This window comes from Sander vitreus, chromosome 17 (assembly GCF_031162955.1).
Source record: "Sander vitreus isolate 19-12246 chromosome 17, sanVit1, whole genome shotgun sequence".
NCBI classification, from domain to species: Eukaryota; Metazoa; Chordata; class Actinopteri; order Perciformes; family Percidae; genus Sander; species Sander vitreus.
Genome location: NC_135871.1, coordinates 1,701,886 through 1,719,219, shown reverse-complemented (window position 1 = coordinate 1,719,219; position 17,334 = coordinate 1,701,886). Strand labels below are relative to the sequence as shown.

At 43.0% G+C, this 17,334-nt stretch overlaps 1 protein-coding gene across 10 annotated transcripts in view; it reads left to right on the top strand.

The window, feature by feature from the left end:
• The window catches only part of zswim8 (zinc finger, SWIM-type containing 8), a 60,514-nt gene that overhangs the window by 14,567 nt on the left and 28,613 nt on the right, over positions 1-17,334 (top strand). For all 10 annotated transcript variants that reach the window (XM_078273636.1, XM_078273634.1, XM_078273632.1 and 7 more), the window contains exons 2-10: positions 1,382-1,535; positions 5,154-5,248; positions 5,912-6,084; positions 9,580-9,687; positions 9,810-9,891; positions 10,279-10,399; positions 12,682-12,883; positions 13,857-14,032; positions 15,746-17,066. In XM_078273636.1, the coding sequence (XP_078129762.1) occupies positions 1,382-1,535; positions 5,154-5,248; positions 5,912-6,084; positions 9,580-9,687; positions 9,810-9,891; positions 10,279-10,399; positions 12,682-12,883; positions 13,857-14,032; positions 15,746-17,066 (2,432 nt within the window). The remainder of the gene's footprint in view (positions 1-1,381; positions 1,536-5,153; positions 5,249-5,911; positions 6,085-9,579; positions 9,688-9,809; positions 9,892-10,278; positions 10,400-12,681; positions 12,884-13,856; positions 14,033-15,745; positions 17,067-17,334) is intronic.

The following is a 17,334-nucleotide window of genomic DNA, read 5'->3' as shown; positions in this document are numbered from 1 at the left end:
TGAACTGATGGAGTGTTGGAATACGGGGACATCACTTTCGGGGTGGTTAAGGGTGCAACATGGCGCACTTCTGAAACTGTTCAGCTGCTGTTAAGTTACTCAGTAACACTTTATAATAAGGGTACATTATTATCATGAATTTGTTGCATGACTTCAGGCATTACTGTTTAAAGCTTTAGTGCGTCACTTTTTGATATTAATGAACGTCCGTTCCATTCAAGCCATTGCCAAATGAGTTGCTACAAAGCTAATTAAGACTATCAGCTCCACACAACTCTCTCTGGATTTCTCAGTGTGACTATGTTCAGAAGATTGTGGCGTCCGGTGACTTTCCCGCGCAGAAACTCGAGTGAAGATCACGGAAGGCTTGTATCATGTGGATGCGCCGACAGTTTTGTTGTCATTACTCACCTCATGGGGGAGACAGAAACTACACAGTGTAGCTTTAAGTGAAAGTTTGCAGATTTTCTGTCCTGCCATACATGCAGATGAATGGCAGAAGTACCCTGAGGTCCTTGTTTATCTGCCGGTAAAACTCCCGTTGGATGACGCGCTTCAGAAGGGTTGGAAATCGGCGACTTTCCCGCTTTAGCGTTTAGCTTAGCGCGGCACCATAGCAACCATAAACAACACTGGCCCTCCTTGGCTACTAGCAACTGCGTGGAGAAGGGGTGGGGGCTGTGCGCGATCACAGAAGGCTTGTATCATGTGGACGGGCCGACAGTTTTGTTGTCATTACTTAGAGTACCTCATGGGGGAGACAGAAACTACGCACTCTAGCTTTAAGTGCCTTATGATATTGTGAATCAAGCAACTATAAAAATGCATCTGTAGTATGCTGTATTTTGTGTAAATTTAGTGACCTATGGATCATTTTTGCCAACCCACTTCTTTAATTCTTAATACATTTAGTGTTATGCCACCATTAATCATATCCTATTTATAAATGTTAAAGATGGAGCAGGTCAGCACTTTATTTGAAGGGCCACAAACATGATGAAGTCATGAAGAAGCAGTGTTTAGTTAATCATGATAACAACACTTTTACAGTTCTTCAGAATATATGTACACCGCTGTGACTGGTCAGTTTTTTTAAAGAAGACATGAGCATCATTAATAAATCAGAAATCATCATGATTGAAATACCTTAATTGACGCAACGTATTGGTCCTGCATGAAATAATATTCATTCTTATACATTACTGTTAGTTCATGAGGTACTACATGAATGAATTCATGATAATTGATGTACCCTTCAACTCACAGCTTTCAAAATGGGATTCTAGAGTGAAGGAACATACATGCACACACTACCTGAATTCTTTCTGTCTCCCACTGGGCTGACTGAGCTGATCTTCCTCTTTTCTGTGGTCTTCCTCAGATGGTCAGGTGATTCCACTGGTGGAGTTGTCAGCGAAGCAGGTAGCGTTCCACATCCCGTTTGAGGTGGTGGAAAAGGTCTACCCCCCTGTCCCAGAACAGCTCCAGCTCCGCATCGCCTACTGGAGCTTCCCCGAGAATGAGGAGGACATCAGGTGAGAACGCTGATAACCTGCACTTCTTGTGCCTATTGAATCCGTGTATCATTCGGTAATTAGTTTTTCAAAAGGAAACCAAAAAATGGATTTCCAAAACCAAAATGGATGACGAGAAAAACTGTACTTGGCTCTTCAACTGTGAATAGTTGTCAATACAATCCGTGTATCATTCCTTTTTCAAAATAAAACCAAAAGCAAAAAATAACTTTTTTCTCAATACTCCAAATACGGATATCGACTTGTTTTTCCAATTTCAGATTTTGTGCTGAAATGAATAATGGATGTATTAAGAGAACTGGTCTCGTCCTAGTAGAGATCATTTCTGTGTCACAAAATTTGTGTCAGTTGAAAATATCAAAATTGGATGAAATGCTCGTTACCTGTTTTTTGTTTTTTTTTATTTGAGCACAACATCTGAAATTGAAAAAACATATCGTTAACCGTATTTTGGTTTTGGAAAACAAGTATTGAGAAAACAAGTCATTCTTTTGGTTTTATTTTGAAAAAACGAATGATTCACGGACTGTATTGACAATCCTATTCACAGTTTTTCTGATGCCATGCCAGCTTTGCAATCCAGCTTTGCAGCTTTCCTCATATTTACTAAAAGAAGAGCTCTTTTTTGTCTATTTTTTATTTTAGCACGGCAGTGAAGATTACAAGACTTGCATCAGAACAATATCTGTTTTGATTTATTCTGTTGACCCTTTTTCTATTTCAATCATAAAGATAACAGGAACTTAATAGAGTTTGGGAGATGTAAGGTGTACAGTGCAGAGTGTTTACATAAAACAAAGGTTGGTAAGACCAGGGAGGACTTCTAAATAGAAAATATTATAAAAAAATCATATTATTGACAGAAAAAACCAAAGGGAAGTCATTTTTTTCAGGGTCCTTTTTAAAAATGTAGGCCTAACAACCTTTCTGTTTACATATTCTGTTATTGTTTGCACATTCAGGAAGTGCCATGTGCTCAGTGCTGTAGGTTTATGTATCCAATTTATTTAGCATTAGAGCACTGCAGAATGTTTTGTTTTTGAAGCTTGAAAAGCTACGAATTAAATATCCTATATGGCTTTAACAGAAAAATGTATTTGACGCATCGAGATATCGAATTGAATCGCTTACACGATAATCGTAATCGAATCGGGAGACCAGTGAAGATTCACGCCTCTACTCCATATCATAGATGTTATTTACTATTTCTATCCACTCCTGTATAGTGGGGGCTTCAGGAAGCATCCAACGCTTTCTGAGTGTTTTTTTTTTTTTACCAGCGGACGTCAAAATACCAAACAAATACTCATCCGAACGTCTCGTATGGAAATCATGTGATGAACCGCAGGGGTAAATCAATGCTTTTCAACGTTTTGTGAAGCTCGGTCCAGTACGGTCGTATGACTGGCCACTCCCAAAATGGAGTATATGCCAGGAAGAGAGCTGTTTTAAAGGTGCCCTGCCACATGTACTTCATGACTTTGTGGTAATGTCTGAAGTTCTACCATGGACTCTGTAACATTTCTGTGTGGATAAAATGCCTTGGTTACCATGTTTCAAGCCATTCTAGCGTGGTATAGAAAGCCTGCAGGAAGACTCAGCTCAACTTGTGCCAGTTCTCATTAATATTCAAGCTGCTTGACTCTGATTGGCTAACAGCTTTACAAACAATAGTTTAAAACCCAGTTAGTCTCCTGTGATAAGAGATGAAAAGAGAACATCCACACACTGACATCATTTGGTTTGGAGTCAGTGTGCATGTGTTCCTCTTTTCAACAATGCCAATTTTCCAGTAGCCTTGCACCTACGTGTTATGTGTTTATTACTCTGCCAAGTAGCGCTGCAATTTCATTTTGCCAGCCAGTCCATTCATACATCTGACAGGGTCAGCCCAAGGCCATGAATGTTACATGTCCTATTTATCGTAATATATCAGCTGTCAGATTTTCAAAAAATAAAATGATTAAGTTTGGTCTCAATTCAGCAGCAGGCAGACTGCAAGTCGCTCTGCATTCAGTTTACTGGGTTTTTAATTAAGGGTTTGAAAAAGAGAAACGTTTATCTTGTTACACCTGAGGCTAACACCAGCGACCCCTTTAAGCATTCTGTTGAAGCACCTGAAAGATAATTGTGAGAATGTAAGTTACATGTATAAGAGGGTGTCCAGAAAGTGAAATGTGTGTGGGACTCGTGTCAGGCTAGGAGGTGGAAATGCTGCTTTCAATGTCTGTTCTTTAGACAAACCTTTATATGCTCTTTCATATAGTACACAGTGATGACTAGGAGAGTTTATGTGCTGAAATGAAATGCAGGCCACAGTGTTAAACTGCATCAAGTTGTTTTAAATGTGAACTGAGCAGCGTGAGAGTACAGATTATCTCCATCATCACAGACATGATGGTCAATCAATCACACAATGGTTTGCCTGACCTCAAGACCTGTAAGAAACACATTTCTGTCTATAGATTCTATGCCAGAATGCCTGTTAATTTAAAGACACAATGAAACCGTTGTACCCTACTGTTGTTCATCGTGAGCTACTTCAAAACTAAGTTGATGAGCTTTAGGTATTGTAATGTTATGGGTGAAAGTACTACCGTTTTTATATAGTCAGTCTTTGAAATTGGTCCATGTTTTGCATTTTGTGTTCATCACACGCATTCGGACAAACCTAGACAGATTGACTCAGTTATAGACTTCCCCCACAGAAGGTGGTCCACAGCTACTGGAGCTTTGGGATACGGTCAGGAAGAAACATGTGGCATCTCGAGGTAGGACTTCTCAGATAGTACGACTGTCCAGAAGGACACTTTGCAAGCTTCCTGCATTTTGAGTGGTTTCCTAGACAGAACAGGACACCACACACTAGGGCTGGGCGATATGAAGAAAATCAAATATCACGATATTTTTGACCAAATACCTCGATATCGATACCGCAACGATATTGTAGCGTTGACTATTGGTGCTTTCACAAAATATTTACACAATGAGATTTTAGATAAATAATCATCAGTAATGTGGATATAATGACTAAGTGGGTAAAGCAAATAATAGAACAGTTACAACAGTCTGGTAAGTTCAGTCATCACTTTACTGTAATACAGCCTTTAAAACCAGGAAAAGACAACACTTATGCCATATTACGATATTACGATATCCCCAATCTAAGACAATATCTAGTCTCATATCACGATATCGATATAATATCGATATATTGCCCAGCTCTACCACACACCAACTTACAGCCTTAACTAACAAGTGGAAGAAGAACAAGGCTACCCAACATCTGTTAACATTTTGGCATCATTTTATATCTTTTTGAGAAACTGTTATCCAGAAATTCTTTCTGACTTTGACAAATAAACACAGATAGACTACTGACCTATCCTGGTTGTACACCTACCTCTCACCCAACGTAAGCTGGGATAGGCTCCAACACCCTACTAGCCCTGAACAGGATGACAGGCTTAGAACATAGATAGACGGACAAACAGGACTCACCTGGGTAGATGTACTTAGTTTTGTGATTCACTCACTAATTTGGTTCTCTTTATCTTCCATTCACATCTTCCTTCTGTCTTTTTCTCTTCCTGTCTCTCTGTCCTCCTCCTGCTGCAGGTTATATTCCTGCCTGGCTAATGGGAGTCCAGATGAATTCCAACGTGGAGAACAGCTCTACAGGATCAGAGCTGTCAAAGACCCCCTGCAGATCGGTGGGTAGAGGTGTCACCCTTACCCAGTAGTCGCAATTTCAAATCTGTCTTCTTACAGCACAGTTATGCCGAACTTACACCAGCGATTTTTCAAGCGATTCTACTGTCGCAAACAAACATTAACGTTAAAGACGTTATCAGGTATACATTTGGTTTTCACTGTGAGAAAATGGACGTCTGGCGTGGGAAGTGTCGGCCAATGGGCCGCTGGGCAGCCCAGCATACAATATTTTCTTTACCAAGTTACGTGCACCGGTGCATGTAGAGCTGAGAATTACGTGTTGAGCTCAAATTTCACGTGCCCTAACGTGCATATATGCATGTGGTATTTTAAACCAGGTTTCATTCCTATTATAAACTGTACGTGTTTACAGTATGGTTTGCTCAGTGTGACATACCAATCATCTAGACTTGCGCTTATAATGATGACATGTACCGCTTGAATAAATCATGTGATTTTAAGACTCTCCCTTCACTTTCATTGTATCTATAAATTGGCCATCAGTACATTACAAATTTCTTTAATAGTAGCACCTTTCAGTAATAAAATACTTACAAAATACATTAAATTAAGTGAGTTAAATAAAGTACAAAGTCTAACCCATCCCTGTTGTCTTCTATAAATCTGCGTTTGTCTTTCTGTGACTATCTCTCTTTTACCAGGCTTCCATCTCAGTGCGACAGTGGTGTCCAGTCAGTCCGGTCAGTCTAAAGGGGCCTACAATGTGGCGGTCATGTTTGATCGCTGCCGCATCACTTCCTGCAGCTGCACCTGCGGCGCTGGGGCCAAATGGTGTGCCCATGTGGTAGCACTCTGCCTCTTCAGGATCCACAATGTGAGTTGTGTGTCTACACAAACAAATTCTATTGTATAACTGTATCACATTGTGGCCGGGTTAGCTCAGCTGGTAGAGCAGGTGCACATATATAGAGGTTTACTCGTCGATGAAGCGGCCGCGGGTTTGACTCCGACCTGCAGCCCTTTGCTGCATGTCATTCCCCCTCTCTCCTCTTTTATGTCTTCATCTGTCAAGTGAAAATAAAGGCCTAAAAATGGCCAAAAAAAGTCTTTAAAAAAATAAATGAACTGGATCACATTTTCATCAGATGATCTCATTTTATCAACCGAAAACCATACCAAAGTATAAATAGACCACAGGATGTACTTGTATAACAGTCCCTCCATAAAAACCTGATTATGCGATCGCATAATTCAATGCATAATCAGCCAAAGTCCGCATATTTATGCGGGGGCCGCATTCTTTCAAATACGCCGCACTTTTGCCGCATAAATTGCCGATTTCCGCGCAAAATATGCAGGGCTTGCATGATTTCATAATCCCCGCATTTTCGTTGCAAAAAAGTCACATATACAGTGGGGAAAACAAGTATTTGATACACTGCCAATTTTGCAGTTTTTCCCACTTACAAAGCATGTAGAAGTCTGTAATTTTTATCATAGGTACTCTTCAACTGCGAGAGACGGAATCTAAAACAAAAATCCAGAAAATCGCATTGTATGATTTTTTTAAGTAATTAATTTGCTTTTTATTGCATGACATAAGTATATGATACATCAGAAAAGCTGAATTTAATATTTGGTACAGAAACCTTTGTTTGTAATTACAGAGATCATATGTTTCCTGTAGTTCTTGACCATGTTTGCACACACTGCAGCAGGGATTTTGGCCCAGTCCTCCATACAGACCTTCTCCAGATCCTTCAGGTTTCGGGGCTGTCGCTAGGCGATACGGACTTTCAGCTCCCTCCAAAGATTTTCTATTGGGTTCAGGTCTGGAGACCAGGACCTTGAGATGCTCCTTACGGAGCCACTCCTTAGTTGCCCTGGCTGTGTGTTTCGGGTCGTTGTCATGCTGGAAGACCCTGCCACGACCCATCTTCAATGCGCTTACTGAGGGAAGGAGGTTGTTGGCCAAGATCTCGCGATACATGGCCCCATCCATCCTCCCCTCAAAACGGTGCAGTCGTCCTGTCACCTTTGCAGAAAAACATCCCCAAAGAATGATGTTTCCACCTCCATGCTTCACGGTTGGGATGGTGTTCTTGGGGTTGTACTCATCCTTCTTCTTCCTCCAAACACGGCGAGTGGAGTTTAGACCAAAAAGCTCTATTTTTGTCTCATCAGACCACATGACCTTCTCCCATTCCTCCTCTGGATCATCCAGATGGTCATTGGCAAACTTCAGACGGGCCTGGACATGCGCTAGCTTGAGCAGGGGGACCTTGCGTGCGCTGCAGGATTTTAATCCATGACGGCGTAGTGTGTTACTAATGGTTTTCTTTGAGACTGTGGTCCCAGCTCTCTTCAGGTCATTGACCAGGTCCTGCCGTGTAGTTCTGGGCTGATCCCTCACCTTCCTCATGATCATTGATGCCCCAAGAGGTGAGATCTTGCATGGACCCCCAGACCGAGGGAGATTGACCGTCATCTTGAACTTCTTCCATTTTCTAATAATTGTAAAACATATTTAACAGTACAAACAATAAAACAATTGTTGCCTTCTTACCAAGCTGCTTGCCTATTGTCCTGTAGCCCATCCCAGCCTTGTGCAGGTCTACAATTTTATCCCTGATGTCCTTACACAGCTCTCTGGTCTTGGCCATTGTGGAGAGGTTGGAGTCTGTTTGATTGAGTGTGTGGACAGGTGTCTTTTATACAGGTAACAAGTTCAAACAGGTGCAGTTTATACAGGTAATGAGTGGAGAACAGCAGTGCTTCTTAAAGAAACACTAACAGGTCTGTGAGAGCCGAAATTCTTACTGGTTGGTAGGTGATCAAATACTTATGTCATGCAATAAAATGCAAATTAATTATTAAAAAAATCATACAATGGGATTTTCTGGATTTTTGTTTTAGATTCCGTCTCTCACAGTTGAAGAGTACCTATGATAAAAAGTACAGACCTCTACATGCTTTGTAAGTAGGAAAACCTGCAAAATCGTAACGGTGGTAACGTTATGAAGTGATGTAATTACGCGACATGAACATCATTGAAAAGCTGCAAACCCCGCGATGAAGCCATGATGAAACCGCAGTTTTTGCAAGTTCCCGCAATTTCATCGCATAAAATTGCATAAATATCCTGCATATTCCATCACATTTTTTAAGAAAACGTGCCACATAATCAAGGATTTTTGCCCTCAACAATCACAAAAAACTCCGCATTTTTCTGGAAGGACTGCTTTAAGGCACAGCATCATCATCACATGAGAAGAAAGTAGAGATGCTAATTTAGAGGTTTTTTTCTGACCGCTAACCGACTGCTGTTAACTAATCATTAACAGTTAACTGTTAACTGTTAATCCAAACAGGCAATGGAGGCCCAGTTCACCCGTCCGGGGGGCTCCAACATACTTTCTAATGTGGTCCTCTAGTAAACACTTAATACACTACACTAGTGCAGACAATACAAATAATATACAAATAGCAGGCGTTGCAGTAGCTATGTCAACATACTCTTTTTTTTCTTGGTCATAAAAAGGAAAAAAAATAAAAATGTAATATGCTCGATCGACTCCGAGTCAACTTTTGCAGGGCGGTAGAGGAGTTGCCTCTGTTAAAAAGCTGCCTGGGAAAACCCAGCGTTAGAATGTATGAAAATAAGTTTGATTTAATTCTCTCATCCACAGCACCACCGCGCTCTCTCTCTCTCTCTCGCCACATAAGATTTTTAAAATCTATTCTTTTCCCCAGAATCTATATTTTATCGTTATTTATTTATTTTTACCAACGATTCACCTAAACGACGAACGTTGTTCGACCGATCGGGACTGTTTTCCCAAGATGGCGGCTGCCTGTATACGTGAACGGTACAGTCTTTCTAAACTATCTTTTTAATAAACTGTCTGTACACTTACAAAGTTCTCAATGCTTCGGTTTACATGTAGGGACCCTCATTGTGCTACCGTGGAAGTGTGGTTCTATTTTGAGCCTTGGTAGTGGTATAGAAATAGCTAGTTACCCTCTGCCCCGAAGGCTAGCGTTATAAGCTAATCAGCGGTTTGCGCTAGCTTGATTCAAGCTAGAGACACATTCGATTAGCATGAAAACATGTCCCAGAGAACAGTCGACTCGGTACACATATGTTGTTAACCTCTAGGTTAATTTTGCGCTGGAATTGTCCTTTTTAAAGGAGGAAAAGAAAATCCCAATACTATCAAATCACAATGCTGCTAGCATTCCAATGAATGAAAATCACAAAATAAATTGAATCGGCACCCATGTATCGTGAAAGAATCAAATCGGGAAAATGAAATGGTAGTTGGTACTCAGTGTGTGTGTGTGTGTGTGTGTGTGTGTGTGTGTGTAGGCATCAGCAGTGTGTCTAAGGGCTCCCGTCTCTGAGTCGTTATCCAGGCTGCAGAGGGACCAGCTCCAAAAGTTCGCCCAGTACCTCATCAGTGAGCTGCCTCAGCAGGTAACAACCATGTTCTAAACCAGTTGTAAACTTTAGAAATGCAAGTGTCCTATCTCTATGATGTATATGTCCTACATCTGGAGAAAATAAAGTGTGGTATTCATTCAGTTTTGTGTCTCCAGATCCTACCCACAGCTCAGCGGCTGCTGGATGAGCTGCTGTCCTCTCAGTCTACTGCCATCAACACTGTGTGTGGAGCTCCAGGTACAATAGCAGTTTGTTCCTAACATACAGCAAGAGAGCAAGCTTGAGTTGTCCTGACGTGCTGTGCCTGATATTATTACCAGAGGAGAACGTTTGATCATTTCATTCAGCCTTTTCTCTGAAAATAAGAATTTGAACCAGTTTGAGCCTAGAGCTGAGTAGCTACACGGCAGTTAAGTTAGGGGGGAGGGGGGGAGACGAGTGTCTGTTGTGTATGGTATCCATGGAGAGAGGTGTGTTGACAGGAAGGTTTGGACAGAGCAATTGTTCATCTGCAAAATTGTAGTTGTAATTTGATGAAAGAGAATTTTTCTATATGGTGTGTGTGTGTGTGTGTGTGTGTGTGTGTGTGTGTGTGTGTGTGCGCGCGCGCTTGTGTGTGTGTAGACCCGACAGCAGGCCCTTCAGCGTCTGACCAGAGCACCTGGTATTTGGATGAGTCGACCCTCAGCGACAACATCAAAAAGACTCTGCACAAGTTCTGTGGGCCCTCGCCTGTCGTCTTCAGGTACACACTACTTGTCTCACATAAAGGTCCCGTAAAGTCCAGTTTCCAGCTGGTGAACTAATGTTACCAGCAACACAAGACGCACTACATTTTGTTTCTAAAGAAACTCCACAACAGAGATGGTAATAACATATTTTCTGTCTGTTGATTTATATAAACACGTACTAAGTATGAACAAAACAGTCTGTCAAGCTGACTGGAAAGGTACTTATTCATATATCATTAGCAGCATGGTTACCACTGCTACCTGTTACCACCTGTTGACTGTCCAAAGCAAAAAACAACTGTGAGAATTCCAATTTAAACTAGAGACCCAAATCAGTGCTAGGATAAATAAAGGCTGAGTAAAACACTGGCTAGTATTAATAAGTAGGCAGGGTTTATTACTTACTGATCCAGCTTAGTAGAATGTTTTTTATCGCTCTCCCTTTTCGCCTTGTTGCTGAAATGGGCTGTATAAATAAACTCGCCTTTTGCCAGGTAGATAGGGGTGTCACAATTTCAATTTTAAATCAAAAATTGATCGATAGTGCCACTGGTAGCATGCAGCTAAAGACGGTAATGTTAGCTTACCGGTAGCCTACAGCGGTACTTTTCCAGACATCGTGACCACTGCCGGAGATGACGGAGAAACAACACAACTGAAAAATCCCCCCCCCCCCCCTTCCCTGAAGTTCCCCCTGAGTGAGTTATGAAAACAAACAACAAGGGGAAAAGTATGTGGGCGTGTGGACAGGAATCCATGGAGCATCCATGTCACTTTGTTAAACTAATGGTGCATTCAATTGCACGTCATTAATTTTGAGAAACTCAAACTGCAAAGTACCCTTCTGCCATCTTGTGGCTCTTACTGGGGCATTGTTGTCAAATTGTGAAACCCCCACGCGTAGAGTTTCCAGTTACTCCGATTGTTCCACCATTTGCCATTTATGCTAACTCGGCAATAAAGAGTCTGTTGTCTAGACTACGGAGCTTCTGTGTTACTATTTCATAACCTTCATAAGTATAGGTGCAACTCAAGCACTATCCTCTTTATTTTTTTTGTAAAGTGAGCCTTCAGTTTCCCGGGATATCGTACCCTGTGGAAAACAGAATTGCATAGTGAACTGGGGCAGTGGTGGCCTAAAGGTTAGAGAAGCGAGCTTGTGACCGTCGGTTCAATCCCCAGACCGACAGGATTAAAATCTGGGTGGGGAAAGTGTTGTCCCTCCCTCATTATCACCACTGAGCAAGGCCCTTAAAGGCGCTGACACACCAACCTCATAATCGGCCGTCAGACAGTCTGGCCTTCATTTTGGCCGATTTGACATGTTGAATCGAGGGTGGGCAGTCACCTCAATGACCAATCTGATTGGTGGAGTTCTAGCCCTTGACTAGCGAATCAGTGCACTTATGTTAGCGCGACGAAAGCCTCTCAAAATCTTTTAAACTGACCTTTTGTCGATCTGAAATGAAGACAGATTCAGCAACTGCACGGCCTATTTCTCTCTTCAAATGTTTTCAGAAACACGTTTCAGTGAACTATTTTAGTCCAATATGAGATGGTATTCTGAACGAGCCGCCATTAATGGTCGGCTTTGAAATTCGGGAGAAGCCAGACCCACTTGACGCGTTTATCATTTCCGGTTTTCATTTTTTGGGCGACAATACAGATTAGCGCCGCCTGCTGTTATGGAGACGTATTACGTCTCGCACACGCGCAGAACGTACGCTCAAGTCGGCGTCGCTTCGGTGTGTTCCGAGGCACTTCTTGGACCAACTCGGAGAGCCGACTGACCAGTCCGACTGGCTTTTCTGCTGACGGCCGGCCGTCGGGTCAGAGCCATAACACCCTACCTCCAGTGGAGCTGCTCAGTGGCCAGCAGATCAGACTGTGGTTGTACTGGGCAGCTTCCAGGTATTGGTATTCCTCTCGGTGAACCCTCCCTGAATAAATAAAGGCAAAAATAAAAAAAATCTAAACGCTGACATTTATTTCATAATGATATGTTGAAGCAAAAATCGTGTCAATTGACACTTTTAAAGCATTTCTTAAAGGCTTTAGCAGGAATATTTCACACTTTACTCATACACTTCACTAACCCCTATCACACGTGCTGTCCACAGAAAATAACTATACTGGCTGACATATCAGCACAGTAAGTGTTGTTAATTCTTACATTATTTCTGCTGTATTTTACTTTCCCTCTCTCTCTCTTCTTAATTGTGAGTGTTCTTGACTAAAACCAGTGCTGTGTGTGTGTGTGTGTGTGTGTGTGTGTGTGTGTGTGTGCGTGCCACAGTGATGTAAACTCCATGTACCTGTCATCCACGGAGCCACCGGCTGCTGCTGAATGGGCGTGTCTGCTGCGACCCCTGCGGGGCCGAGAGCCAGAAGGCATCTGGAACCTTCTGTCCATCGTCCGGGAGATGTTTAAGAGGCGAGACAGCAACGCTGCCCCGCTGCTTGAGATCCTCACTGAGCAGTGCCTCACCTATGAACAGGTACATCCTTAACATGACACGAGCTCCAGCCGCTGAAAGTAAACCACTGCAAAGATTAAAAACTACACCCATGAGCATGTTGGGAGAGGATTTACCCATCTTTTTGAACGATTCTCACATTTAGATTTTTCATACATGGTGCATTTTTTTTAATTGAGGTAATGCTTAAAAATCTCAAGGCTGTGGGGAAATATTGCTAATGCTCACACAGAACTGAAACCAAGGAACTTCCTGTCACCCTTTTTGCCACAGATCCAGATATGAATCTATCTGATATGAATATCCTTTTTAATATTGCGCATCTGCCAATACCACACACTCTCCTCATTTAACCCTTCATCCATACAGTATACAGCAGTGGTTCTCAAGCTTTTTTCAATAATGTTCCCCCTTTGAACAGTGTTTGTGTGCAACCCCTAACCAACGCAAATGATTTTTGGTAGGGAAAAAAAGTCTCTATAAAGAGGAAGAATACAGCGATGTCAGCGATAGATTTACTAAACACCAGCCTTGGACCTGGACAACATTTAGATGATGATGGAAAAAGGAGACAAAAAGATGGAAAGAAGGAAGGCAACACTAGGGCGACAAAAGGGACAAAACATTCAAATAAGCGACAAACTTCGGAAAAAGTGACAACAACTTTGAAAAAAGCAGAAAAAAAAGCTTTGAAAAAAGAGACAAAGTAAGGAAGAAAGGCAGAATAGGTCAAAACACACGACAACACATTCTAAAAGATGACAAACTTCAAAAACAGAGACAAACTTGGAGAATAAAAAGACAGTAGAAGTACCTACAGCCTTGTAACTGGAAAAACATTTAGCAAAAAACGTCACGTACCCCCTGACATCGATGTTTTTGGTAAAAAATATCAGGATATTTATTTTTCTCCACATGGCCCAGCTCTAACCTGTGACATGCTGTACATTGTTTGACCCGCACCTCACCAAGTTGTCTGACCGTGTGTGTTCAGATCATCAGCTGGTGGTACAGTGTTCGGACCTCAGCGTCCCACAGCAGCGCCAGTGGCCACACCGGGCGCAGCAACGGCCAGTCGGAGGTGGCGGCTCACGCGTGTGCCAGCATGTGTGATGAGATGGTGGTGCTGTGGAGGCTCGCAGTGCTCGACCCCACGATGAGCCCCTGCAGGTCAGTCTGTTGACACCAGGCTACACGCTGCTGAGAGACTTCTATAACTGTCACAGAATTTGGTCATAAATGGGAAAGTTATGTAATATCAGAGCATTTAATTCTTAATAATTGCATTACACAACATAATTAAGACGGGAGTAAATATTAAAGGGTACGTTTTGTTTTTTTTTCGTTTTTTTTTTCGTTTTTTTTTTATCCTGGACCCTATTTTCCTATGTTTTTTGTGTCTAAGTGACTGATGGGAACAACAATCTTTGACATTGGTCCAGTGTTCAGCAAGGCCGCTGCAGTCGGCAGCAGCGAAAACAAGCTACAATGTAACATTAATGGGCAATTTCACCCCAATTTTCGTCCATTGACACTGACATGCTGTGTGATAGATTATTAGTCTGACAACATATGGAAAGGATCCATACAGTGACAGTGGTCAATCTTTTTGTTAAAGGGAAAGGTCCTTTTGGTTTAACATGAAACTAATGAAACAAAAAAAATCCCTATCGCTGAACCCACCAGACTCCATTTAAATAAACAGTTATTTTATCATCGTAAAACACACTTCATTCAAAGTTGACAGAAACAAAGTAAAACTTTTGAAAGCCGCCTTGGTTCGTCTTTCCACTGTTCAAACAATCACCACTCTGCTTCGGTTAAAATAAACCCTTAATTCACCTGTTTACGTGTGGAAATATGCTGGCTCTATACACGCTAAAAGTACTGATTATTTACATGGAGTCTGGTAAGTTTGTCGATGGCAATTTAAGAGCTGTTTTTTGGTGGTGGACCTGAAGTGCAAATTACAACAGCAAATAGAAAAACGCAACAGCAAATAGAAAAACGCAACAGCAAATCATAAAACACAACGGCAAATAGGAAAACATTTCAACAAATCATAAAACACAACGGCAAATAGGAAAACATTTAAACAAATCATAAAACACAACGGCAAATAGGAAAACACGACAGCAAATAGGAAAACACGACAGCAAATAGGAAAACACAACGACATTAACTTCTACCGGAAAAGGTAGGACCTATCTAGCAGAGGACGGACACTCCTGATTGGACAGACGGACTGTCTGTCTTTTACTGTAACAGGAAGGAGAGGTGAAAAACATGGAAAAGCGCCTACTTTTAACAGACAGACAGTCCGTCTGTCCAATCAGGAGGGTCCGTCCTCTGCTAGATAGGTCCCACCTTTTCTGGTAGAAGTTAATGCTGTTGTGTTTTATGATTTGTGTTTTCCTATTTGCTGTAGTGTTTTCATATTTGCCGTTGTTTTAATGATTTGTTGACGTGTTTTCATATTTGCTGTCATGTTTTCCTATTTGCCTTTGTGTTTTCCTATTTGCCTTTGTATTTTTCTATTTGCTGTTGTGATTTGCACTTCAGGGCCACCATAGTTTTTGGTTAAACAAAAAAGATTTTACTCTTTGACAAAAAGGTCTATCTCTGTAGGAATCCTTTCCATAACAGTGTCACTTAGAATAATAATATGAACCTGTCAGCGGAAAAACCAGCACTTTTAGTGGATGCTAATTGATAGTACATATTTGCTGCCGGTTACAGTGTTCTCGCTCAATACTGGAACAATTTCAAAGATTTTTCTTCACATTAGTCCCTTAGACACCAATGCATGGGGAAATAGGGTCCATGTTCAGAAAAACCGAAAAGTAGGGAGGAGTAATAAAGATTGTGTATGCTCTTTTCCAGGCGTTTGGAACTGGCAGGCCAGCTAAAGCAGTGGCACCTGAAAGTTATAGAGATAGTGAAGCGGGGACAACATCGCAAGTCCCTGGATAAACTGTTCCAGGGCTTCAAGCCCGCTGTGGAGTCCTGCTATTTCAACTGGGAGGTGGCCTACCCACTAGAAGGCATCACCTACTGCAGTGCTGATAAGAAGAGTGCCACATTCTGCTGGTCCAGGGCAGTGCAGCACCAGAGAGGAGTCAAAGCTGCTGCAGGGGCAGGCGGAGAAGCATCTGAACCCGGGGGAGGTGGGAGGGCTGACGGCGGGGCTGGGGGAGATTATAAAGGAAGAGGTCACTCGTCCCAACAGGAGGTGGCAGTTCGACCCAAGGAGACCATACTGACCAAGAGGAAGGGTCTGTCAGTGAGCGGAGGGGGAGGAATGCTGGTCCGTCTAGGAGGGGGTGTCTCTCTGGCCCTGGAAGACGGAGGAGGGAAGTGCATGTACAAAGGGCCGGGCTCCTCCTCTGGAGGGAAGCTGAAACTGACACAGGGAGGTGGGAAAGGGGCATCTGTAGGTGGTCCTGGGGGAAGTGGAGGGATAGTAGGGGGTAAGCACGCCAGTGCCAAGCGGCGAACCAGCAGTGAGGACAGCTCCCTGGAGCCGGATATGGCTGAGCTCAGCCTGGACGACGGTTGCAGTCTGGCTCTGGGGGCTGAGGCCAGCAACACGTTTGAGTTCCTCCCCCCGCCACCGGAGATGCTGCCCTCCCCGAGCCCATTGCTCCGAGACTCGCGCAAGTACGGCAACAGCAGCGCGGGGAGCAAGATGTTTGAAACAAAGCGGGTCAGCCATGCCTCGGCTGCACTTCCCGCTGCAGAGACCGGTCCGCCTTGCTTCCCTTCCAAAGAGACAGTGCTGGTTGTTATGGACATGTCCAGCGCTGCAGAGAAGGAAGCAGAGCTGGAGGTGGAGCCAGTCCAGAACAAAGATGAAGATGTAGACTCAGCTGGCAGTACCCAGCCTTCCACCTCAACCACTACGGCGAAATCGGGCGCCGCTCAAACGTGCGCCAAGCCACCGCGGGGCCGCAGAGAGGCGGCAGCAGCAGCAGCAGCAGCAGGGAGCGGGGCAGCAACTGCAGGTGGACTAGCTAACCATGGAGCAGAGGCGGCAGCGGGAGCCGCAGGTGGAGAAGCTGTGGGTGAGGACGACTATCAGGCATACTACCTGAGCGCCGCCTCAGAGGAGGGAGCAGACAGACAGCAGGCTGACAACCACCAAGAGGAGGAGCCGGACATCTTCGCCGGGATGAAACCGCTGGAGCAGGAGGGGCGCATGGAGGTAAGGAAGGAAGACCAAGTGTGTATGTATCCTTAACGTACGTCTGTACGATTGGTGTCTTTTCCTGTTGCAGGGGTAGTGGCTGGTGGAGAACAGTCTTTTCATTTTCTTTATGTTTGTAAGTACACAAGGAATTATGACAATAAATTCATCTTGAATCTTGTTGTGCTGGTTGCGTTTATAGCAGTCAGGGCTGTCCAGGAATGGATGTCAAGATTCAAATACATTGGGACCTCATCCATAAACTGTGCGCTTGGTTTTTATTCAT